We start from the raw sequence: 27268 nt of genomic DNA on the forward strand, positions 1-27268 counted from the left end.
AATGAGTGAGACTCCATGGAGTGTAACTCAGTCAGATAAGCGAGACTGCTTAACATTGAGATAATATAGCATTGAATAAGATTGCAATTAATTTCTTTTTTTTACCAACAGTGATTTAAAATGAAACAAACACTATTTAAATAATAGTGATTATAAATATAAATAGGACTGCCTTGATCTGAGTATTAAAGACCTGAGTGAGACTTGCTCCAAATTGAGTCAGCCTTCTACCCAGTTACAATAAAACTATTATAATAAGGCCCACTCCAAGTAAGACTGAGGCCCACTCCAAGTGAGTGCTGAGTGAACTCATACTAGCTGAATGATATCCATTTATTTATTCACCTCAGGGCTGACAAGGTGAGAGACCTGACATGGGAAACACAACTACAGTAGTTTATTAGTCAGTCAGTGTGTGAGGATCTTTTTTTTAAATCAGTGAGTCCGAGACAATAGAGAGCTTTGTTTGTTATGTTGTTTTATTTTCCTCTTCCCTGTCCCTCCCTCCTTTTTCGCGCCGCCATCCCTGCCGCCTTTCCCCGGGCTGAGGCGCGGGCTGAGCGGCGGGCATGGGCAGCGCGAGCCGGGCGGGCTTCATTTCAACGGCTGCCACACAACAGGGAGGAGAGGAGGAGGAGAGAGAGAGGAGGATACGGCTTTCTCCTGAGTGAGCCTGACACCTGTGCTGAGGAGGACTTTATTATCACAACACTAGGAACATAGCGTATCGGCAAACACCGAGTTGCCTGACACCCCGGGCGGCACCGACTGAGCAGCAGCCGCCCGTTCCCGCCCTTTGCACAGATTGAGCTCAACTTTTCAAAAACGCAACGGTTTTTTTTTTCTTTCTGTCAGCTCACAGCGGGTATGAACCATCGTCGGCGCTGAGAGAGGGGGGGGGTTGCTCTCGCGCATCTCGGGGAGCAACCGTCACCCTTCGGCACGATACAGTGACTGGTAAAAAGGGGGCGCGCGAGACACGTCAGGAGCTATCCACCCCCCCCCCCCCCCTACTACGGGGTACCACTTGGGAACGACCGGAGAGTATATAAAGGCTGCAGCGGATCTATTATCCTCATAGCGAGGCAGGTGCCAGAGGCTTGCTTTGTTTGGTGATAGTATGTGCCTCTCTAAAACTCAATGTATGTGTTTTATATGTATATATATATAGAGAGAGAGAGAGATATATATAAATAACTGTACTCTAAAACCCCACCAATTTCATATGACAAGTAAATAAAGCCCAGCTGTGAAAGAACAAGACTACACGAAATCCAATTCCACATAGACTGTAGCAAACCTAAATGCCCTTAAAGAGGTGCTGAAAGAAAGCAGCTTAGATGAACCCTCGATTTGTGATCGATTGAAGTCACTTTAGAAGCACATCCCCCCCCCCTCCCGTGTCTGGGGCAGGTGGAAGTTGGGAAGCTGCAGTGTTTGGTGCAATGAGTGGACAAGCGGCCTGTTAGAGACCATTTTGTGAGGGGACAAAGGCGGATCTGCTGGGGGTGGGGGGATTTGGGAAGAGGAGGGGGGGGAGGACAAGAGCCCGGGGGGAAGGGGGGGGGGAGAGAGATGGGACAGTCTCGGGCCCTGCCCTGTCAGTGACCCGGGGAGTCCGCACCGCGCATGCGCCGAGCTGGACAGCTCCTGAGAAGAGGGAAATTTAAAAAAAAAAGAAGGAAAAAAAAAAAAGGTTTTTGGGGACAGAGAGAAATCCCATCCCAGAGAGGAGACGTCCCCTGTGAGAGCTGCTCACCCCCACTGCCATCCTCTCACCGTCTCACTGCAAAGACTAGCCACCTGCACCCTGCGGGATCTAGGTATGGAGAATCATTTATTTCTTCTGCATTTAAAAAAAAAAAAGGACCTTTTTTTTAACGTATTGTCAAACTTAAACTGTTTATATGATATGGGGTTGTCGAGAGAGGCAGCTTATACATTGTGCTTAGATTTGATTTGCAATTCAAGGAATATACTGTGTGTATGTATATATATAGTTGCCATAATCATTAACAATCTAAAGATATATATATATATACACACCATCATCATTAATATTATAAAAACTAAATATTATATATATATACTGATGGTTATATATATATATACCATCATCATTAATATTATAAAAACGATATATATATATATATATATATATATATATGTATATACTGATGGTGTGTGTAATTTATATATATACCATCGTCATTAGAAACCTAACATTTTTCTATCTATTGTATATGTCAATATGTATGATAGGTTGTACACTTGAATTTGAGATATTACTTTATGTTCATAAATAAATGATGTGTGTATATATATATATGCAATTATTTCCTATCATAATCTTTTTTTATTGAAATGTTTATACCTGACATGAAACAACTCATAAAAAATAAATACAAATATACACCGCAACCTGTAGCTGTTACAGCTGATTTGTTGTGGGTGTTTTCAGTGTTGACGGGTGGAAGTTGAACAGCGTGTGCATGTTTCTGGAGTCGCGAGGAGTGACAGGTTAATAAGAGCCGTGCCATACGCGCAGAGCCTCTTATCACCTCTCCACATGTTCAATGTCATGTGTAATATCACCTCTGCTCAGTGTCACCTCCTCATTTCTTCCAGGAGATCTGTAACCCCCCCTCCCCCCACTAATTATGTTAAATCTAATGTCATTTACCCAAGTATAAGCACCCACCCCCCAAAAGAAATACATGTATATATACAGGAATCATATCTGGGCACACACAGAGTTTCATCCAAAATTAAAGTGCTTTAATGTAGATTAAAGATCAACGTTTTGGTCCTCTGTTTATCAAGTTGAACAAGGTCCCCACACAGAGGACCAAAACATGGCTCTTTACTCTACTGTACATTCAAAAACTTTATTTTGTGGGAGGAAAGCCGGTGCCCAGATGTGTTTCCTGTATACCAAGTCCAGCCTTCAACGTGGAGCACCCATGCCAATGTACTTTTTGAATATCGTGAGTGCCCTCTCTTTTGATTATATATATACAGTGTTCGACAAACCTATACATTTGCTCGCCCTGGGCGAGTGGATATAACCCCCGGGCGAGTAAATATTGGCCCAAGCAGCACACGTTTGGTACTAGGTGGCGAGTAGATTTTTTTGTGTGGCGAGTAGATTTTTTGGTGATTTGTCAACCACTGTATATATATATATATATATGTGTTGCCAAATCTTGCGCGCTTTGCTTTGCACCAATATGATCCCCGTGTTACAGCTAATTTTCCCTCTTTGCTACTAGAGTCACATAGTCAAATTCACTGCAAATTGTTCAAAATAGCTGTTATAAAGTAAAATTATTTTAATAGAAAGATCCCCCCCCCCTCTCCATTATCGATGTTCTGATTTATTGTGTAGATGTATGTGCTTTACGGTTTAACCATTTAGCTTCCAGAGGGGCCTGCGCCGTATTGCGGTGCATTGCCTTGCAGGCCCTTCCGGTAGCGAAAAGGTTAACATCGCCATTCACGAATAAAACATATTTTCCCGTCTCCCTTAAAGGAAATGATAGACAGCGAAATCTCAGCCATAATGTCTGAAATTATCAGGACTTCGGGACAAACCCATCACCCTCCCAACCAGGAGTACAGGTACTTGTTTAATTTCTTCTCCCTGAAATGCACGTCACACTGAATCCCGATTCTCATTGACTGATACGGTTGACCCCCCTCCCACCACCTTCTGGGAGTCGAGGGGTTAAGCCAGGCAGAGAATGGGTAACATCCCAGGCACTCATGGGTCTGGCAGAAGCTGTCCTGGTTTATTTAAGTGGACAGGATCGACGTTTCCGTCCGCACTCGGACCTTTATCAAAGTAAAGGTCAGAGCGCGTCCCGAAACTTCGGTCTGATTTACATCAACTGCCCGCTCATACGGACAGTTAGCCAAGGGGTTAAAACATTACAAATTCATCCTTTTATCTTCACAGGTCCTAACGTTTTGTTCATATCCCACATGCAAAAATCCACAAGCAAATATATATAAAAAATGTAAACTGGGATGTAGAGGTTGAAACATTATTATTACAGTCATTTTTTTAATAATGCGTCAGCACATTGCATTTAAGTTAAACCTTTATTTTTTGGTCATTTTTTTGCATATACTGATAGTTAGTTTATATTGCATGTGACGGCATGTGCTTGCAAGGAAACGAAATGCAAACATATATGTTTCTGCATGTAAAACATATAACCTTTTATGTGTAAAATGTCTTTAATAGTGTGTGTCACCGCAGGTAAATGATTTTTTTTTACATAGTTTCATATAGTTTATCATTTATACAGAGTTTGGTAGGACTTAAGAACAATATCTTAAAATATAATTTGGGTTTCTGTGGCACAGGGAGATACAGTGACCTTCACAACGCCAGAAGGTTCTGGGATGTTGGGCAAGTTTCCCCCTCTCTAAGTACAACCTACCTTCTTAGCTCATGGCAGTTATAGAGGCAGCCCTTTCTAGGGCAAAAGGGAACATACAGCATTTCATGGGTTAACAAACTGGCTTATTTCAAAAGATGAAAAGAAAATCAGACAAAAGTAATCTGAAATCATTTTTACCTTCTTTTGTTTTTATCCAAATACTTGAGACGGAGGGTTTTTATAATCTTTATTTGTTGTCTTTCATGATAACACTTTGGGGGTTATTTAATAACGTGCATTAGTGCCGATCCGACAACAACGCAAAGAAATTCCCTTTCACGTCATTGGTCCCTATTAGCACTAACCCACTTTAGTGAGTCTACAGCCAAATCCTGAATTCATTAGGGATTACTAAGAATTAATCTCACAGGTCCGGGAACAAATGTTCACTTTAACACACACATTCAACTGTGCGTGCGTACGTGCGTGCGTATGTGTGTCTATATATATATATATATATTATATATATATATTTTTTTTTTTGCATATTTATGGTGTGCATATACCTTTGTTATTTATAGATATACTGTATATAGATATATCATATACATATATATATATTTTATATATGTATCCATCTAGATAGATAGATAGATAGATAGATAGATAGATAGATAGATAGATAGATAGATAGATAGAAAGATAGATATTCATTAGGTTTTTTTTTCTTCGCCTGCAAATCTTGGCCCATGTTTATGAATTAATTTTTATTTTGCTGTGGTATTGGTCCATTTTTGCAGTGTTATAGACTTTGGTTAAATAGATGCTGTCGATTCTATCAGGTTTACCGACATATTTATCTGTAACCGGAATATCAATCATGTGCAGGTAGAGGCGCTAGCACCCCCTGCTGCTCAGTCCTGGGATTATTTACACCCCATTAGATACCCTGTGTAACAATAAAGACAAAAATACAAAGAACCCCAAAAGTGGAACTGAAACTAAGTATAGTACATCCGATTACAATAATATATCATCTTGAATAAGGTCCCAGTTGATGTAAATAGTTATAATATGATTGAATTAGATTGTAAGCTCCTTGGGGTAGGGACCGTCTTCCTTTTCTCTCTGTTTGTCTTAATTTATACACACTCTTTTTGTTATTGTATTGTATTGTATGTCTTTATTTATATAGCGCCATAAATGTACATAGCGCTTCACAGTAGTAATACATATCATATAAATAACAAATAATATAAATCAGGTCATGGGAATAAGTGCTTCAGACATAAAAGTAACATTAAGGAAGAGGAGTCCCTGCTCCGAGGAGCTTACAATCTAATTGGTAGGTAGGTAGAACGTGCAGAGACAGTAGGAGGGAATTCTAGTAAGTGCGTCTGCAGGGGGCCAAGCTTTATGTATCATGTGTCCAGGATTATCCAGTGCTATTCATATGCATCTTTAAGCAGATGTGTCTTAAGGTGGGTCTTAAAGGTGGCTAGAGAGGGTGCTAGTCAGGTATTGAGGGGAAGGACATTCCAGAGGTGTGGGGCAGTCAGTGAGAAAGGTTTAAGGTGGGAGAGGGCTTTAGATACAAAGGGGGTAGAAAGAAGACATCCTTGAGAAGAACGCAAGAGTCGGGATGGTGCATAGCGAGAAATTAGGGCTGAGATGTAAGGAGGGGCAGAAGAATGTAAAGCTTTAAAAGTGAGGAGGAGAATTGAGTGTGAGATACGGGATTTGATCGGAAGCCAGGAGAGGGATTTTAGGAGGGGAGATGTGGAGACAGATTTAGGAAAGAGTAGAGTGATTCTGGCAGCAGCATTTAGGATAGATTGTAGGGGAGACAGGTGAGAGGCAGGAAGGCCGGACAGCAGGAGGTTGCAGTAATCAAGACGGGAGAGAATGAGGGCCTGAGTCAGAGTTTTAGCAGTCGAGTAACAGAGGAACGGGCGTATCTTTGTGATATTGCGGAGGAAAAAGCGACAAGTTTTAGAAACGTTTTGAATATGAGAGGAGAATGAGAGAGAGGAATCAAGTGTAACCCCTAGGCAGCGTGCGTGGGCTACTGGGTGAATGATCGTATTTCCAATAGCAATGTGGAAGGAGGTAGTAGGGCCAGGTTTGGGAGGAAGTGTAAGGAGCTCTGTTTTTGCCATGTTAAGTTTCAGTCGGCGGATGGCCATCCAGGATGATATTCCAGAGAGGCATTTAGAAACTTTGGTCTGTATAGCAGGTGTAAGGTCAGGGGTTGAAAGGTAAATTTGTGTGTCGTCAGCATAGAGGTGATATTTAAACCCAAAAGATGTGATTAGGTCACCTAGAGAGAGTGTGTAAAGGGAAAAGAGAAAGGGTCCCAGGACAGAGCCCTGGGGTACCCCCACAGAGAGATCAATAGAGGAGGAGGAGGTGTTAGCAAAAGAGACACTGAAAGTATGATGGGAGAGGTAAGAGGAGATCCAGGATAGAGCTTTATTCCGAATACCAAGAGTATGGAGAATGTTATTGTCCTCTGTCGAACATTGTACTGCGCTATGTAATATGCTGGCGCCATACAGATATGGGCTAATAATAATAATACCCTTGTTATTAAATGTTACACATATATATATATATATATATATATATATATCTCATATAAGGATCACATTTACACGTAGTCCAGGGCAAATTCACAGTTTCTAACAAAACTATTATTGTTTTTTATTTAATACTGAAAATAAAAATAAAAAAATCCTTCGGGTCACATATAAGATGGCCGCCACCATACCACTTCTCCAGCCTCTGCTTGTGTCACAAAACAAAACCCTGCAGTGGCGGAGCGGCGGGATGGTAACAGTAGAAGGAAGGCCCACGTAGCATTCCTCAGGGTCATGGAAATGACCTTTTCACCCAGCTAGCAAAGAAACCAATGCCTTTGACAATCACCTTTCAATAAACTTTGTGTGTGATGTGTACAGTCAAACTCACCGTTCTTTTTAACCCTAAGTGATCAACAAATATCTGCCTATAACGTACTAAATAATGTAGAAACCTTTTAAAAATGATGTAAAAAAAAAAGGCGTTTTGCCACAGATAACGTGTGACTGACTGCTGCAGTAATTACACATTTAAAGAGGAAATTCGGTGTAAATATGAATAGACATGTTTTACTTTTCATAGATAAAAAAAGTTTTGTGTTAATGTAAAGCAAAATACTTATAAAAATGTATAGAACCAAATGCTGGGAGGAAACAGCCCATATTCCCTAAGCAGTGCTAAGGCTTAGTACAACTCAGAGGGACCGTCCCTCATAGGTCAAAAAAGAACTAATGCCATGTTGAAGGAGTCAAATGTATGTTGGAGTCAAATATATGTTGAAGGAGTCACAAACATAGGTGTTGTGAAAAAGAAATCAAACACCTATAGGTATTTTAAATCCATTGGTAAAGTTTGTAGCCATGGGAGGTGTTTGATTTCCTCTGGCTGCTCTCTTTAAATAGTAAAAATCAGCAGTTACATAAAGTATTGGGATTAAACTAAATTTATAGGAAACCTGGAAACTTCATAAACCTAGGAGTGATATCTGGCGTTTTTTGATTATATTAAATATTTAACGTTTAACTGCAACCAGTACCTCTAATTTTGTCTTCACACATTTACAAAGCCATTGATTTTTAAATAAAGCATGTATTTACTGTATACAGCCTCTTCCTTCCTTTTTTTACAGCATACATCTAAATCTTTCTATAACAGTCTAAAGATCTTTTTCACAAAATATAATAAAAGTAGATAATTTTTTTTATTTTATCTGCCACAGTGCTACTACTTTTTATAATCAAGTTTCACCACATACCAAGTCTATTCTCATAACAGACAGACTGTCGTGTGTGTGTGTGCTAAAATGTACAATATTTTAATTTCTTCATGTGAAATGTAGGAAGTTTGCACTCTGCCCCATTGCTGGTCATGGTTTCTGAGAAAACAGTGTAGATAATGTTTTTTTGTGTGTGTCTTTTCCGTCTGTCAGACACAAGAATAGAACTGTCAGGTTGTATGAGCGCTGTTTACCCTTGTCCTGTCACCACAAGACAGGACCCCACAGTCCCAAGGATCTCTGCGGGGGAGCCCTGTGCTCCAACATAACAGGGGTAGGGGGATAGTTCCCAATTAGAGAGGAAAGGGCTGCACACATGTGCCTCTGTGGCGTTCCCTTGTAGGAGAGGTTAGTGCTAATCACCATGAGCCAGTGCATGAATATTTTGCTCTGGCGTAGATATGGGGAATGAATCTTTATCTAGCAAAGCAGTGAGATGTCAGGGAGTGGAAGTGAGCCGGTGTAGGGTCAGCTGTTGGGTTAAATCAGACCGATATGGTTATTTCAGAGAGAACGGCTGAAATCAATGAGATTTGGGTTTCTGCACCAAAGTATTTTTTTTTATCATTGAAACTCTAATGAAGTCTATGAGATGCTGATGCTACAAGTCGGTGATGCTCACCCCGAGTCAGTGACGCTCATGCCAAATCTTTGAGACTCACTCCAAATGGGGGAGACTAACTCTAAGTTGGTGAGACTCACTCCGAATCGGTGACACTCGAAGTCGGTGAGACTCACTCCAAATCGGTGACACTCACTCCAAGTCGGTGACACTCACTCCAAATCGGTGAGACTCACTACAAATCGGTGTGACTCACTCCAAATCGGTGAGACTCACTACAAATCGGTGAGACTCACCCCGAGTCTGTGAGACTCACTGCAAATCTATGAGACTCACTGCAAATCGGTGTGACTCACTCCAAGTCGGTGAGACTCACCCCGAGTCGGTGAGTCTCACTGCAAATGGGTGAGACTGACTCTGAGTTGGTGAGACTCCGAATCGGTGACACTCACTCCAAATCACTGAGACCCACTTCAAATCGATGAGGCTCGCTCCAAGTCGGCGATACTCCGAATTGGTGACACTCACTGCGAATCAGTGGGATTCATGGAGAATTAGTGAGAGGTGACGTGTCTGCTCTTCACACAGAAAACCGTTTGCCAAGGTAATATGGAGTGCAAGTGGACCAGCCTGGAGTCGAACCCCAAAAAACTTGTGCACTCAAGCAAGACCAAATAGTGTTCCTCGCCTCCATATCGTAGGTTCATTCCCCCTTAGCACCATATAGTGGCATTACAGTGTGTCATCACAGGCGCTTGCTGGTTTCCATGGGGCAGATATGACCTGACGGAGAAGCCACACAGATGGAAACGGTAGTGGAGCCACCACTCACTTCTGCCATCCGGGGCCTGGTCGAGTCATGTGATCGCTTCTGGAATGATCACATGACCCGGAAGTACCGCGGTCCGGTGGCAATCTGGTGCCGCCGGACCCCCATCACACTAAAGGTTAAAGAGGTCGTTTAACGTAGTGGGACAAACAAAATGAACAGCTTATCAGGGAAATCAGCTGCTTTGCAAAGATTGAATCACCCTATAAAGCAGCTGTTTCACTTATTTGTATCTGGTAAAAAATTAATAGGTTTTGCTTTTCTCCGGGAACATTAAATGTAAGCATATCGGCTACTTATGTGCATCTGTTTAACTAATGATGCCATTAGAATTACTTTAAAAGCTAAGACCAAAGACAAAAGAGCAGTTTACCTGCAACTTGGAAGACTGACAAACAGTCCTATCATCTTGTTACCATGGCAAATGGTAAGCGTTTAAATACTAATTTAAAAGTACTTGTGCTTGTGTGATTTGAGTGTCACTCAGCTCCATTTAAACATGTGACTGTCAACTTAGGGGGAACAGACCCTAATAAGTATAGGAATTCTATTGCTCATGGAAACATGAAAGAGAAGTCTGTCCACATACAGAACAATGGATCATCCAATCAGTAAATTGCTTTATTTCCATTGTCAGAGAGGATAGCAGCTTAAAGAACACTTTTATCCAAACTTTTACATTTTATTTAAAGTTAGCTGAATTGTAGTAATACGGCAAATATTGACACTTTTTTTAGTTCCTTTCCCTGTTGATGAACAAACAAGTGACTTTGTAAGTATGTGGCCCTCATGTCACAGTTTAAGGAGTATTAATAAGAAACGTGTGGAGAAGTTACACGCTGCACATATATTATACGGGATGTAAATCTTATATACACACATTGTGTGTCTATGCCTGCGACAAATTCAGTATCAAAAGTCTTGTCGAATGTCATATAGCTAATCGGCGAGTTTCTTACACTTGAAGCAGACTCCGGCTAAAGAATATTTCTTGTCATTTTGTTTCAGGCTCTTTGTGCGTATGTAACAAAATAACATAAATCCATGTCCACGGGCGAAGTCTGAGAATTAAAACTAAAGCTTCAGCAGGGTCATTGCAACAGAGCAGTGGAGGTCCTATTTGACTACTCACCCGTATAAGGGGCTTCTGCTCAACCGTTTGGGCTAACAGTTCAGTGTAGGATGTGTAGAGCTACCAGCTGATTTAATTTAACTTGTGAATAGCTGGCTGTCAGGGCTCCAGGTCATTGAAGCGAGCATTGGAGACATGAATTAGCAGCTAGCCATGTCTCATGGCCGTTGACAGACTCCGTATTCATAGGCCTGAACGTTAATGCGACATATTAAATGCAAAGTAACCTGGGGTAGTGAAAACGGTCGATATTGTTATACTGAACAGGCAGCCAGAATGCCATTTTTCTGTCGTTCCATACAATAAACACAGCAGGCCTCTCTGGCAGCGATGGTGTTTAACAGATATTAATTATGATTCCTGGTAATTGATTCCCCACTTAGAATTTTGCCAAGTACCGTCCTGCAAACAGTTGCCCTATAGCACAAATCTTATTCTTAAGCAGGTTTCTAACAATGCATACATGCAATAAAAACACTCAATAGCATGAACTCTAACATAAGGTATGTGTGGGAAACTGGAATGGGTTTATTCAGGATGCATACACGTGTGTATATGTGTATATATATATATATATATATTTATATATATATATCATGCAAATGAGCATACAGTAATATTTCCATTTGATATATATATAGATATATATATAGATATATATAGATATATATATATTTGCAATAGGGCACATTTCTGCCAACCTAAATATTTATCTATGCCACTGTATGTATAAGCTTGATTTATACACACATAGGCATGTCAGCAACATGTTACAATGCAGCGCAGATTGCTCAGGAAGTGTAGGGGTTATTGGGGGTGTTTTGGGGTTTCTAATAGGTGTTAGGGACCTTGTACTCCCTTTTGTTCAACAATATTAAGGCACAGTACTGTACATTACTATAATGTGACACATGCATTCGGGGTTAAAAGAGATATCATGGCATTTCTCAGTTGTATTACTTAGATTGTAAGCTCTTCAGGGCAGAGACTCCTTTTCCTACTGCTTTATGTCTGAAGCGCGTCTTCCCTTTATGTGTTATTATTATATTATGTCCCGTGTATTCCTGCTGTGACGCGCTATGTACCTGGATGGCGCTATATAAATAAAGCTATACATACATATGAAGCCACGGCAGTTTTTTTATCATTTGATACTTGCATTTTGGGGTTGAGGTATTTATTTAGAGCAGTGGTTTCCAACCTTTTTTTGGATAAGGAACCCCAACCCTCTCTAATAGCCCGTCTGAGATCAGATGCATTGTAAGGAACCCCAACTCTCTCTAATAGCGTGTCTGAGATCAGATGCATTGTAAAGAACCCCAACCCACTCTAATAGCGTGTCTGAGATCAGGTGCATTGTAAGGAACCCCAACCCTCTCTAATAGCGTGTCTGAGATGAGATGCATTGTAAGGAACCCCAACCCTCTCTAATAGCGCCTCTGAGATCAGATGCATTGTGAGGAACCCCAACCCTCTCTAATAGGGCCTCTGAGATCAGATGCATTGTAAATTCTTCTGTATTTGGTACAATTTTAAAATGACCTTAAAATTACAGGGAACCCTTTAGTGATGCTCAGGGAACCCTGGTTGAAAACACTGATTTAGGGAAACTGCAGCCCTTACAGCTATAAGAAGACTTTCCCGACAGATAGACCCTGAGTGTTGAAGTGTCCGCACATGTGCAGGGTGCGAGGAAGGCTGGATGGAGACTCATCGTGTGACAGGAGGCGTGTGCATAGGGTTTTGACTCTTAACGCCCATCCGACCTCTTCGTTTGTTTAAAATCTCTAACTCGTCCTCCCGCACCGGTAGGCACCAGTGAGGTAGCAGATGGCACCTTTTTGTGTCTTGCGTGTCTGCTGTCATTCAGCCGGATTAATGCAAAAGGGGGAGATGAAAAACAGGGGCAGGAGGGGAAGGGGGGGTTGGGGAAAGGGAAACAATTAAAGCAGGGTCCCAAAAAAACAATAGAGGCACGTGCCTGCAGGCTACAGCCGTTTAAAAACACAATGGGGTGATCAGCTTTCAATAACGAGCCAACTGTTGCAAACAACACAGGCCTGCCCAGTTTTCAAATGATTTAATGATCTTGTTTGCTTATGATTCAGCCAATAGCAGGGCTAGGACAAGGGTCAGCTGTGCCCTTTCCCCACCCCCTGCCCCCTTTTCAGTCCTTCACCCTACAAAAAACGAAGGAGCATTGTGGGTAGCCATGGAAAACCTTATTATTTCTCCGTTACAAGAGCAGGCTGCTTTATCTTGGCCTCTACGAGCCTCTCGATCAAAAAGAAACGTACACAATTTAGAGTCCGCCGCATAATAAATGTAAATAATCTTAAAATAAAGAGCGACAGCAGATAAATAGCATTTAGTCCATACGCCTGGTTGCTATTAGTCTGTTTGTATATTATAAAGATTGTGCATCTATTTTGCTTAAATATGTTATTTAGGTGAACTTTTTGGGTTGCATTAAATCTGACTTTCTGAATATGGAACATAAACAAAGGCAACTGATCTTTTGATGTTACCTTCACTAAGGGAGTTAGCGCTCAACTAAATATTTGTCTTTTAACGAAGCGTGTTTTTTTTTGTATTTATTTTGTATCGGCATCGGTCCTAAATGAATTTTTTAATTTTTGTATTTTATTTGCAAATACCGAATATCCTGATTAAATGTTTGATGGTAAAATTAGACCAATAGGAATCCAAAAAAGGGGGAAAGAAAATCAAAATAGAGGGGGAAATATTAATATTTTTGGCTGGGCTTATTAAACATGTATATGCAGTTTCCATTCACGTTGCGCTAACAGCAGCATCAGTGGATCTGTCCTTGCGTATAAACACACGTGCACAAAAAGCAAAAGTGTGGTTCCTTTTGCACCTGACTTGGAAGTGTCTAGCTCTTTCGTGAAGGGGTTTTAATTATGAATCGGTTTATAGAACAGAAGGCATTTCAGAGATGAGGGTTTGCATTTTCGTGCACGTTCGATGTTGCTTGATCATGTAACCCATTAAATGCCCCGCTCTGCAATGTGTTGCAGGCCCCACTGACAGTGAAAGGGTTAAGCAAGGTTTTGTGGTGCTTTGTTACCATACTGACATACTCTGGTTCTTCTGAGCAGAGACGAAGGGCCCAGCGCACAATGTGAAAGTCCCAAACTGGGACAGCTACTTATCCTTGCTCTTTGCTAACCTGTGATGTCACTGTCCATAGGCTGATGACCTCCGACCCCTCCCAAATACGAGAGGATGACCTCCCCAACGACTTGCAGTCCCTGTCGTGGCTGACCTCTGTGGATGTGCCTAGGTTACAGCAGATGACCAGCGGAAGGATGGACTATAGCCTCAACTCCCAGAGTTCAATGCTGCAGCAGACAGGTGAGCTGCACTATCCTATGATGGGGGGTATGGATACGTTTCCACATTTGAATCCCTTCAGCGCCAGAAAGGCCTGATCAGTACCAATAAGCCCTCTATAATATCATGAAAATAAATTATTTATATAATGCTATATCTCTATGGTGTGTGTGTGTGTGTGTGTGTGTGTGTGTGTGTGTGTGTGTGTGTGTGTGTGTGTGTATATACCGTTATCAGCAAAAATAAAAAAAAGGGATCCTTTCATTTGTCATCACATCTCAATCCCCATGAAAATGTGCATAATTGTAGGTCTGTTATGTAGATTAAAACTATATAAGAAGCACAATGTAGGCAATCAACTGATGATAACTAAAATGATGTCACTGTATTATTTCAACAAATATCAGATATACTAAGGGAGGTTCATGTTCATTAAAAACAGGAGTTTTTCCTTCGTAGCTCGTAAATGTGTTAAACTGCAACTATACGCTTGATAAATTCATCACGCCGTTTACCAATTCCAAAGAATATTTATTAATTATCAAATAGTTCTTCAATGTAATAATGTAAGGTGTAAGACCTAGAATTACTGAAATTGTCAGGAAAATGTTGTGATTTTTTTTCTGAACACTGTATATAATATGTGTGTGTATTTGCAGCCTAATGCATTAACTTGTGAATTCCCTTCTAGGTCATATAACAAGTAATATGCATTCACCGGGGGCTATGATTCACGTGCCAGCAAGCATGCAGCAGGGGATTATGGGTCTGAACACCATGACATCACACGGATGCAATGTAAGCGCGCAAAAGACCTGAACATCGACTTTAAATCTCATCGCTGCCGGAGGGATGCGTGATGCATTGCAAGCAAAATAACATGCAAAGCAATGGGCTGCGTGTCTTTCTGGAAGGAAAGACGTTATTAACATCCGTTTTCATCTACCTTCCCATCAGATGAGCCAGTACAATATGGTCGGACACCCGTCTGCTAGTCTGCAGTCTCAGCAGCCTGTGTACCAGCCCCATTCCCAGCAAGTCTACTCACTGTCCCAGAGTACTCAACAGGTATGTCAGCTCTTCACCTGGGGGAGTCTGTGTTATACTGGGTCATCATACTGGCCATTCTGGCAGCAAAGGAGTTACAGCAGGGGCGGCCAACTCCCGTCCTCAAGGGCCACCAACAGGCCAGATATTAGGCATATCCCTGCTTCAGCACAGGTGGCTCAAACAGTGGCTCAGTCATTTTGACAGCCACCTGTGCTGAAGCAGGGATATCCTGACAATCTGACCTGTTGGTGGCCCTTGAGGACTGGAGTTGGCCACCCCTGGGTTAAAGGAACCACCACATTGGCGGTTTTGTCCGCTTCCTGCGGACAATACATGGCATTAACCCATTCGCTGCCAGAGGGGACCTGCAACACAATGCAAAGGGGGTGGGTAGGGTTGCGTTTATAGTACTGGCTACAGCAACAGCGACATCTTGCAGCCGCAAAGCAACTCAATGTAGTCAGTAGTGACCAGCCATAGTGGGAGGGACGCGACGTGTGACGTCACAGCGACCAAAATCTCTGTAGTCAAAAGAATTTGAGGTTTACAGAGACAGACGCACTACGTGACTGGCAGCAGCCAATCACACAGCCCCTTGCCGCCAGCAACATCGCACACCAGTGTGCAACTTTTGCTACGGCGACGTTTGACTCACGGGTAGCGTTGCTGTAGCCAGTACTATAAACGCAGCCTAAGAATCCTGCATTATTAATATGAAACTGGTTTGTGCTCTAACCACATTTTCATGTCTTCGCTGCAGTGTTCGCCTGTAGAGTTATACAGCAATTCCTACAGGACACAGCCTCAGTATTCACAGCCCCGCCTGGCAGCTCACCATACACCAGACGTACATCCTAAGAACTACCCCAAACCCATCTATTCCTACAGGTGAGTCTGTAACCATTCCACTTAGCCACATATATAAGAGCACACACTGCAGAAATTGAGTGTTTGGGGGCTGCACTTGCGACTTACACAATGCCAAAGCTGTGACATGTTGCCCTGACGCTTTCTATCTCTGAAACAGCTGCCTGATCGCAATGGCCTTAAAGAACAGCAAGACAGGGAGCCTGCCTGTGAGCGAGATCTACAGCTTCATGAAGGAGCACTTCCCATACTTTAAGGTAATCTCCTCCATTCAAAGACAGAATGCAAACCCCGCGACAGAGAGAGCTCTGTGACTCAAAGATAGCTGTCAGTTCTTCATAGTTTGAAGCGCCCGTGTAGGCCATTTTTGGCAGAAAATTCACATTGGCGTCACCGGGGCTTTTTATCCAAAAACGGACACTTTGGAGTATTTAGAATTGGCCCAAGTAAGGTCGTGAAGCAGCTTCCGCAGCCGATCTCTTCTCCAGAAGTGCTTTCACAGTATAATGATTAGGATCCGTAGATGGTATATATTATATGCGGTTCACATCAGATCACTGCTTTCTATCAGATAACCGTCTGGATTTTGACGTACAAGGATGGGGCCCCACTTCCTATGCGTGTTCTGCCTGCTCATTCCAGGGCTTTTTCAAATAAAATTAGTTTTTTTAGTGATTTTCTGTAAGAAACATTTTTCATCTTGTCTTGCTCTTTCAATGATTTTAAAGCTACAATCCGTCCCTTAATGGATATATATATTATAATATATATATATATATATTTTTTTTTAACCTTACCTGAACTCGTGGGTCTCAAAGAGCTGATCCCCCCCCACCCCCCCAATGGCTCTCAATAAAAACTACAAACATGATCACCAGTAGAAAGTTGTAATGTCTCCCTATGCGACTTTCTACTAGCTGATGGAGCGAGCCTTGACATTTTGTGTCCCGCGGGCAAATATATTTGTTACTGTATTTGCCATGACTTAGGGAACCCCCTAATTGTGGGTCAATGGATCATTCTAAGAAATGGGTTTGGCACCTATGGATTCAGTGTCTCCATGACAACAGCCTGGACCAATCAGAGTGCTCCATGCTTTAAAGCTTTGAGTGTGAATGAATGGGTGCTTTGCTAAATGGAGCGTTCTTATTGGTCAGTTTCAGAGTCCTAACAGCTTCCAACCCTTTTGCATTTTCCAGACCGCGCCTGACGGTTGGAAGAACTCGGTCCGGCACAACCTATCCCTGAACAAGTGCTTCGAAAAGGTGGAGAACAAGCTGAGTGGATCCACGCGCAAAGGCTGCCTGTGGGCCCTGAACCCAGCCAAGATTGACAAGATGGAAGAGGAGATGCAGAAGTGGAAAAGGAAGGATCTTCCGGCCATACGCAGGAGCATGGCCAACCCAGGTAAGGCCATATGGAGGCCGACATGCCGCTGGCTTTTAGAGGAACCGAGTCAGGCGGACCTCAGTGAACCAATAGCAGTCACCTGTTTGATCAAAAGAAAAAGGGGAGAAAATCCGCAAAAGTTTGGCAAAAAGTAGTTGTTTATAGTTAGGGTGAAAGATATAAAAGCACACAATGCAAAAATACAAAACAAAAATAAATAGACTGCAATGCAAAATGACAATAGATAGACTGCAATAAAAAACGAAAACTTTTGCCTGCTGAGTATAAGAATGGTGCCGATACGCCTGATGTAGAGATGTAGTCTGTAAATAAAACTCCAAAATGCGCCTGTGGTGTTTTTAAGGATGAAAGTTGAAACTCAGCTTGCCAAATAGATGCCAGATGATTGCTGCTGCTGCGCAGCGTCTCCTGGGGTGTTTGCCTCAGTCGGCTTGCTCCCTTGCTTCAAAGCTGCTAACTCCTATGGCTGGCTGGTGCTGGTCACCTCCTCACAGGGCTCACAGGAAATGACGTCAGGCTGAAGGGCTCCAGCGTCGCAACCGGTATGACGCTGGTGCTTGCCACTCCACGAAGACTTGCGGCTGTTGTCTTATTCATGCAGGCTCCAATTTTTTTTTAGGGCTTCTACGTATCTGGGGACACACGAGCAAGTGTGTGTCCACCCAACTAGAACGTGAGCCACTGTAACTCCTCCTCCTACGCGTTTCACCAATAGAATGGCTTCGTCAGGGATACTGGGGCTGGATACTAATGGTGTTTTATACCTTAAATAAATTAAATTTGGTTGATAAAAAGGTAATTAGCTTGATGGTTAGCTAAAGGTAATTGTTAAATTAAAGGGATAAACACCTAACGATCAACACCCAGTATTTGGTTCATGTCTCAAAAGCTACAAAGAGGATTTATACAAGAACAAGTACGATATGTATAAATATATATGTATATATGTATAGTTCAACATGTGAGAAACACTAGTAAACAGGTAATTAAAATATTTGTTGTAAAAAAGGATATAAATATATATAATATAAATAGACAGTTGTATGCATACATTAAAAACACAAATATTTAATTCAAGATAAATAATATCGGAGGAAAGACCATATAAACACAATAAAGGACCAATATATAATTAAATAATATAATATAAACAATTTAAAACATATTATTGAAAAGCTAAAAGATCTTGGTCTTCATTTAGACCCCCTGGTTGCATTGTCTGTAATTTAAAAATCCAATATGTTTCTTGCTTACGTAGCCTCAATAATCTATCCCCTCTTTGATCATCTACTTTGATATGTTCAATCCCTATTATAGAAAGATCATTGATATTTTTATTGTGGGCATTAAAAAATGTCTAGGTACACCATGGCCTAAAAAGCCTTTTATGATGTTCCTCCTGTGTTCAACAAAACGTTCCTTCAAACTCCTTTTAGTGCGACCAATGTATTGTAAACCACATGAGCAACACAAAAGGTAAATAACATATATTGTATTACAATTGATAAACTCTTTAATAGAAAATTCCTTACTGGTTACATGTGAATTAAATATTTTAAGGTGTTTGCAAGTCAAACAATTTGTTCGGCCACATTTATAGCAACCCAATGGTCTCACAGGAAGCCAGGTGTTTTTTAAGGGGAGATTATCTATGAGTGTTGGTTTCTCCTTGCATAACTTACTAGGGGCCAATATGTTTTTCACGTTCTTAGCACGTTTGAATATAACCTTAGGGTATTCATTTATTTTATTTCCTAGGACTTGATCATTCAAAATGATCGACCAATATTTTTCAAATATTTTCTTTATTTTATTTGCTTCCCCATTGTATTTTGTAACAAAAAGACAATTAGCATCATCACATTCTTTCTTTTTCTCTCTGGGTTTTGTTTCTACAAGAACATGTCTCTCTTGTTCTCTTACTTTTTTGAGGGCTTCATCAAGTCTTTCACTCCTATAGCCTTTTTGTAGAAATTTATTTCGAAGCAGTAACGCTTGGTCTTCAAAGTCAGTCTCTTTGGTACAGTTTCTTCGGATCCGTAAAAACTGCCCATAGGGGATATTATTTTTCCAGGCTTTAGAGTGATTGCTTTTAAAATCAAGATAACTTATCCCTTTAATTTAACAATTACCTTTAGCTAACCATCAAGCTAATTACCTTTTTATCAACCAAATTTAATTAATTTAGGGTATAAAACACCATTAGTATCCACCCCCAGTATCCCTGACGAAGCCATTCTATTGGTGAAACGCGTAGGAGGAGGAGTTACAGTGGATCACGTTCTAGTTGGGTGGACACTGCATGAATAAGACAACAGCCGCAAGTCTTCGTGGAGTGGCAAGCACCAGCGTCATACCGGTTGCGACGCTGGAGCCCTTCAGCCTGACGTCATTTCCTGTGAGCCCTGTGAGGAGGTGACCAGCGCCAGCCATAGGAGTTAGCAGCTCTGAAGCAAGGGAGCAAGCCGACTGACGCAAACACCCCAGGAGACGCTGCGCAGCAGCAGCAATCATCTGGCATCTATTTGGCAAGCTGAGTTTCAACTTTCATCCTTAAAAACACCACAGGCTCATTTTGGAGTTTTATTTACAGACTACATCTCTGCATCAGGCGTATCGGCACCATTCTTATACCCAGCAGGCAAAAGTTTTAGTTTTTTATTGCAGTCTATCTATTGTCATTTTGCATTGCAGTCTATTTATTTTTGTTACTTTTGCATTGTGTGCTTTTATATCTTTCACCCTAACTATAAACAACTAGTTTTTGGCAAACTTTTGCACCTTTTCTCCCCTTTTTCTTTTGATGCTACTTCTACACTCAGGATTGGTTATCCATAGTATTTTTTAAGGCAGCATTTGACGTTTGGCAAACCATAAGGACACTTACCTCAACAAATCTTTTTCGAATTGATCTATATACCCCTTTTTTTTTTTTTTTTTTTACCATTATCAGTCTGCTTTTCACCCACTTAGTAACTCCCTTTGGTTCATGTCACACACATTCATGTGTTAAATATTCATTTTGTTGTTGTATTTATTCTTATATATTATTTATTTATATATATATATATATATATATATATTTTTTTTTTATATATATATATATTTTTTTTTTTACTATTTGTGTATATTCTTTTTAGCCTTCCACAATTGTTCAAATTGTTTTCATTTTTACATAGGGCCATTTATTCTTCCCATATTTCGGGTTAACTATTTTCAGGGTCCTTTTTATCAGCGCACCACTCTTTTTCTCTTTCAGTCACCTGTTGGAGGACTCTGTAAAGCGAGTTACAGAATTAACTGGCGATTACCACTTACAAGTCATTTTATTCAGTTAGTTTGTACACACAATAAGTTGGGACATGGGAGAGGTGTGATTTCCTCTGGCTGCTCCCTTTTGCACGATATCGCTACGTGTTGTACAGGAGTTTGCACAGGAAAGCCCCCCACCCTTCGTATCTTTATTGGCTATAATACTAACAGGGTGGGCCAGAGGTTGAGAAAACACTTGATTGACAATTGCTCCCTTCTCCCATTCAGAGGCCCCGTTAAAAAGGAGCATTTCCTAAGCCTAGGTAGGATGCAGCAGGTCTTCAGAGCTGAACCCTATTCATTTCAGCTCTGGGGGAAAACAGAAGGGAGGAATCACTGTAGGTAGCATGAACAGACAGAAAATTCCCCTCCTGACACAATCGCTCGTTTCCCTGTGCAGATGAACTGGACAAGCTGATCATGGACAGACCCGACAACTGCAAGGCGTCCAGCAAACTTGCAGAGTCAGAGCTCCCGGCAATGGCGCACATGGGCAACGTCCCAGGGAGGATCCCTATTTCTCAGCTGCAGCCGCACCCCGTCATGACCTTGTCCTTACAGTCCATCCCCTTACACCATCACATTCAGACCCAGGCCAGGGCAGGGTCAGGCTCGCCGGCCCCAGCACAGAGCCCCCCTCTCCATGTACTCCCACACATGAGCCACAGCCCCGTGCATCAGCACATCATGAGTAGGGCGGCCTCCGACTTCCTGAGCCTCACCTCGGATATGAGCACGGAGGTGGATGCCTTGGATCCCAGCATCATGGACTTTGCGCTGCAAGGTAAGAGGGCAGGGGGAGGGGAGGCAGTGTGTGATAGGTATATATCCCGCACAGGCTGCGAATAACCCAACTCCCTGGTGCTATACATTCACCAAATAAGAGCGCAAGTCATTTACCCACTAATGCTATTACAGGGACATGAGAAGTGGGGGAATTGGCCCATCAGTTCCCACGCACAAGATAGATGTTGGCAAGTCGCCGCCTGTAACACACACACTGATCTGCACTGCAGGCACCAAGCGTTGCAGGAGACTAGCAAACAGTTATTGCATTTACTGGCTATGCACTTTTTAAACCCAGGCAGTGCTAAAAAGCTGTGTAATACGCCAGGCATAAGTTTATAGGGTAAAAAGAAATAGGGTGTGCTCAAATCCCAGGCAGTCCAGTAATCCAAAAAGTCCCTCCTGCAGCTCCAATCTTTTTCCCGCGATCAACTAAAACAAAAAACATACAAAAAAGAGAGCGCAAAAAAAGAACTGTAATTGTAAAATAACACTTTATGTAAGTTAAAAACAATACAATAACTCACAAAATAGTGGGTTGGTGCCACGATATCCCTGCCCACCAAACAGTCTGATGGAAAAACAAACGGTCCCTCTGGAAGATGTAAGTACCCGACCCACGCCGAGATCACAGATGGAACCGCCGTATTAGATCTAATTACGGGGGCTGCCGAGCTCAAAACAACCTCCTAGTACATGCAGGGAAAAGTCACTGGCGTATGACGTCACAGTGTCACGCGTGGTACCAAAGCAACCAGTATCACCTCTACGCGTTTCGCGTTCACTATGCTTCGTCAGGGGGTGTAATCACTGGTTAGAAAGGTCTGTCAGATATACAGGCATACCCCGCATTAACGTACGCAATGGGACCGGAGCATGCATGTAAAGCGAAAATGTACTTAAAGTGAAGCACTACCTTTTTCCCACGTATCGATGCATGTACTGTACTGCAATCGTCCTATACGTGCATAACTGATGTAAATAACACATTTGTAACAGGCTCTATAGTCTCCCCGCTTGCGCACAGCTTCGGTACAGGCAGGGAGCCGGTATTGCTGTTCAGGACGTGCTGACAGGCGCATGCGTGAGCTGCCGTTTGCCTATTGGGCAATATGTACTTACTCGCGAGTGTACTTAAAGTGAGTGTACTTAAAGCGGGGTATGCCTGTACCCCAGTCTCACACTATTGGTTACCCTCCGATCTAGGTAATTAAAGTGCTCAGGCGCTAAGTGTTTAAGGTGCCGTTCAAATCAAAGATGACATGGACATACATAATCATTATCCCAATAACATAGAATACTTTAACACACATGAATTAAAATACCACAATACTTACAGATCTAAAATGTAACATAAAAAACACACAATGACTAAAATGTACCAACCAATGAAAATATACAATCATATATTACATTTTTTTTAAATATCCGTTAGATGTTATGGAGTCATTTAAGAGATCTTGTTATATTCATATATTTCTATTTTGCGCCGGGTGCATTATATACCATTTATATTGTGTTTTTTGTGTTAAAACCAGCACTGGGGCTGCATCTTATAGAAATTCTCTTTATCCATATGTTTTTGTGCACCTGGTATTTATTTGAATATATATATATATATATATATATATATATAATGTCTACGGCACTCCAAAATTAGAAAAATATAAAGACATTCATTTAACACAAGATACAGACAATAAAATGTGAGCGACGTTTCGAGACAAAAAACGGCCCTTTCTCAAGCTTTATTTATATACTAGCTGAGAGCCCCGGCGTTGCCCGGGATGTTTGTGGTGTGGGTGTGGCATTTGGGTGGGGAGTGGTCCACGCGGCCCATGTGCGGTGGTAGTGCTGCTGTGGCTGTACTGATGGTGATTGTATTGGTGTGCTGATTTGGGAGGGTTTGGTGCTGATGTGGGGGTGCGGATGTGGGTGTGCCGATGGGGGAGGTGCAAAGGTGGCGATGTGTGGGTGCTGATGGTGTTGATGGGGGCTGGGAATGGTGGGGAGCCGAGAATGCCAGTGTGCTGGGGGGGCATGGGATACCGGTGTGCTGATGTGGTGGTGCTGGGGTGTGTGTGTGTATACATGTTTGTGTGTATACATTGTATGTGTGTGTGTGTATACATGTGTGTGTGTGTGTATGTGTACGTGTGTGTGTATACACGTGTGTGTGTATGTGTATACACGTGTGTGTGTATACACGTGTGTGTGTATACACGTATGTGTGTGTATACACGTGTGTGTGTATACACGTGTGTGTGTGTATACACGTGTGTGTGTATACACGTGTGTGTGTGTATACACGTGTGTGTGTATACACGTGTGTGTATACACATGTGTGTGTGTATATATTGTGTGTGTGTATACGTGTGTGTGTATACACATGTGTGTATACACGTGTATACATGTTTGTGTGTGTGTATACATGTTTGTGTGTATACATTGTATGTGTGTGTGTGTATAAGTGTGTGAAGGGGAGGTGGGGGGGGTGAAGGGGAGGTGGGGGGGGTGAAGGGGAGGTGGGGGGGGTGAAGGGGAGGTGGGGGGGTGAAGGGGAGGTGGGGGGGGGGTGGAGGGGAGGTGAAGGGGGGGTGGAGGGAGGTGGAAGGGAAGGGAAGTGGAGTGAGGGGAGGTGAGGGGTGGGTGAGGGGAGGTGAGGTGAAGGGGGGTGAGGGGAGGTGAAGGGGGGTGAGGGGAGGTGAAGGGGGGTGAGGGGAGGTGAAGGCCGCTCCCTCACCCGTCCGGCCGCTCACTCACCCGTCCGGCAGCTCCCACGTGGATCTGAGGCGGGAGGCAGCTTGTTGTGGCCGCTCCCCCGCTGTGTCCCGGGCGCTCGCTCGCTCCGCTGACTGTAGCAGCGCCGGGGGGGGGGGTGGGGGGGATTTGAAGGGGGGTGAGGGGTGGGTGAAGGCCGCTCACTCACCCGTCCGGCCGCTCCCACGTGGAACTGAGGCGGGAGGCAGCTTGTTGTGGCCGCTCCCCCGCTGTGTCCCGGGCACTCGCTCCTCCGCTGACTGTAACGGCGCCGGGGGGGGGGGGGGTTGAAAGCGCGGGAGACACGGGGAGAGGAGGAGGTGCGCGCGGGTGTGGAGGCTGATTTCGGGGAGGAAGAGGCGGAGGCTCCGGCGGGTATGTGAGGGCCCCCCCCCCCCCCCCCCCCCCCCCCGGGTTATACATGCTGCTAATGTACACCCCCCCCCCTACTGTGTGTGTGTGTGTCCCTGTGTGTGTGTCCCTGTGTGTGTGTGTGTGTGTGTGTGTGTGTGTGTGTGTGTCCCTGTGTGTATGTTTGTGTCCCTGTGTGTCCTTTGGGCCGTCACTCCGCCTCAGGCCAATGAGAGGTGTGCGGGGGCGGCCCAAGGGACCAATGAGATTTCCCCTAGGGACACCGGACATCCAGCAGGCAGGCTGGCATGCATGCATGCAGGCAGGCTGGCATCCAGTGCTTTCACTAATATAGTATAAGATAAAAACGCACATTTAAACAAACACGCATATAGACATACACCCAATAAATATTATATACTGGTATATAAAAAAGTGTGTTAGTGTGTTTGTGTGTGTGTGTGTGTGTGTGTGTGTGTGTGTGTATATGTATATGTACATATATACACATGTTGCATGGAGAGGTTGCACCTTTAAGCACGGTCTGTGTCCTTTTCCAGGAAATATCTGGGAAGATATGAAGGATGAGAGCTTTAACCTGGACACGCTGGGAGCCTTCAGCAACTCCCCCCTGCAGCTGTCAGACTGCGACCTGGGGACTATCGGCCTGACGCCAGTGTCCAGCGGCAGTGACCATTCCTTCGCAGACTTCCAGGTCACCAGCCTGTACACCACGTACGCCACCCTGGACAATGTGTCGTCTTCCCAGTGTGTGACGGCACCAGGCAACAAACCCATAGCTCTGCTTTAGGACAGGGACTATCGGCTGTGGGCATCACGGACACCAATACCTCGGAGTATCATGCAATGGCTTTTAGTGGGTTGCTGGATCTGTACCCTCCTTAATGCTGCAGGCTAGCTTTAGGGATATCTCTGAGAAGGAAGCCAAAAGTGACACAACGTATTTTGTTTTTTGTTTTTTACACCTCCTATCTTTGATTTTCCAGACACACTGGAACCTCCTTGAGACATGAAGACTTGAGTTTTACTATAAACAGGCAAAGAACATTCTCAAGAACAGGCAAACTGTTTTCTTTCAAGCAGATCAGCATTTTAACCCCTTTGCCAGAGCTGCCACTATATCTCGTTTCACAACTCTGAGAGCAAAGGCGTTAACTCCATTTTGACGAAACCAGCACTGCTTTAAACCAGAGATACACAATTTTGGAGTCAAGGTGACGTAGAGGGAGCGTAGCGTCCTGGATGTTCTTCTGAAGACTTTTTCTTTTAGTTCGAGAGCTGTTTTCGTCTTCTGCTGCTGCAGGAGTTTAAAGCATTGCGACAGAACTCAGTTCTAACGCCTTCTGATAAAAGCAGAGACGTTACATAAGTGGGCAAACTACAGACTTCAGATGCGAAGATTAGCTCTGCCCTATATACAAAGCAGCTAAACCATGTCGCTTAAAGGAAACCAGGAGTTTGATAGCACTAGAAATGATCACATTTTATTCAACGTTATGCCGTCAGTAATTGTATTTCTTCGCTGTCTGATGGCCTGAACACATTATATAATATATTTGTATGTGTGCAGGCCTTTCTGGCAGCAAATCTAATATTATGTTCTTGCGATTTGGCCACGTAGAGCAAGAGGAGAGTTGAAATGCACCAATTATTCTGGGACGTATTAGATTCTGCATTCAAAGCAGTAATTCTCCCGATTCCAAGTGTCAAAAGACTCAACCAGCTCATAAAGCAAAGAAAAGGCGCAGTCCCTCTTATGGCCAAAGGAATCCCTATCAGTGATGGAGCGATTGATACCTAGATTTTATTGTATTTTTTAAAAATCATACAAAAGTATATTCAAATATTTTTTAAGACACTTTGTAAACACAGGAAGATATGGGGGGGGTCATTTTCTGTTCATTTTGGGCAGTATCACTACAGGGGTTATTCATTAAACTACGATAGTGCCAATCGGGGCACTATCCCACGAAAGCTTCCATTGACTTTAAAGGGTGTTCCCGTGCAATAGGGCCCCGATCGGCACTATCGCAGTTTAATGAATAACCCCCTACATGTTGAACAGGAGTTTGCACAGGAAAAGCCCCCCATTCCCTCTCCCGTCCTTATCTTAATTGTCCCTGTAACAAGGAGGGATTGATAATGAGAGACCCCCACCCCCATTCAGACGCCCAAAAGAAAATTGTTCTCAATTTCCAGAGATACTAAAACAGCCAAACGTTTGTGGCAAACTAACAGGGGCTGCACCTTTAACCAGCAAAGAACATTATCCTTCAAAGTACTTGACCTGTTTAGTCTGACCCATCTCTGGCAGCAAATGATAGAAAGTACTGCGTATTCTGAGCTGTCTCTGAGCCATTGAAGAACCTGCATTCATCTTTCTAAAATGTCATTGTAATCCCTTTGTTACAAATCGCTGGCAACAAGTAGATCAACCCACAAAGGGTTAATATTCCATTATGCTTCTACCTTTTAATTTATTTGTGCAAAAAAAAAAGAAGGAGAATATAATCCAGGGCCTCCTACATTTGCATAAATATATTACCACTGTGGCCTGACACTTTTGTATCTATTTTAAAATCACTGT

General features: G+C 42.8%; 1 protein-coding gene across 1 annotated transcript; it reads left to right on the plus strand.

The window, feature by feature from the left end:
* Positions 1-1557: 1557 nt before the first annotated feature.
* On the plus strand, positions 1558-27218 carry FOXN4 (forkhead box N4). Its single transcript, XM_075568780.1, has 10 exons — positions 1558-1823; positions 3533-3621; positions 13982-14145; positions 14816-14922; positions 15082-15192; positions 15935-16062; positions 16202-16298; positions 17241-17448; positions 21164-21547; positions 25221-27218. The coding sequence occupies exons 2-10, from the start codon at positions 3536-3538 to the stop codon at positions 25469-25471; spliced, it is 1536 nt and encodes a 511-aa protein (XP_075424895.1). The 5' UTR covers positions 1558-1823; positions 3533-3535; the 3' UTR covers positions 25472-27218.
* Positions 27219-27268: the final 50 nt, after the last annotated feature.

Source organism: Ascaphus truei, chromosome 13, assembly GCF_040206685.1.
Source record: "Ascaphus truei isolate aAscTru1 chromosome 13, aAscTru1.hap1, whole genome shotgun sequence".
Classification (NCBI taxonomy): Eukaryota; Metazoa; Chordata; class Amphibia; order Anura; family Ascaphidae; genus Ascaphus; species Ascaphus truei.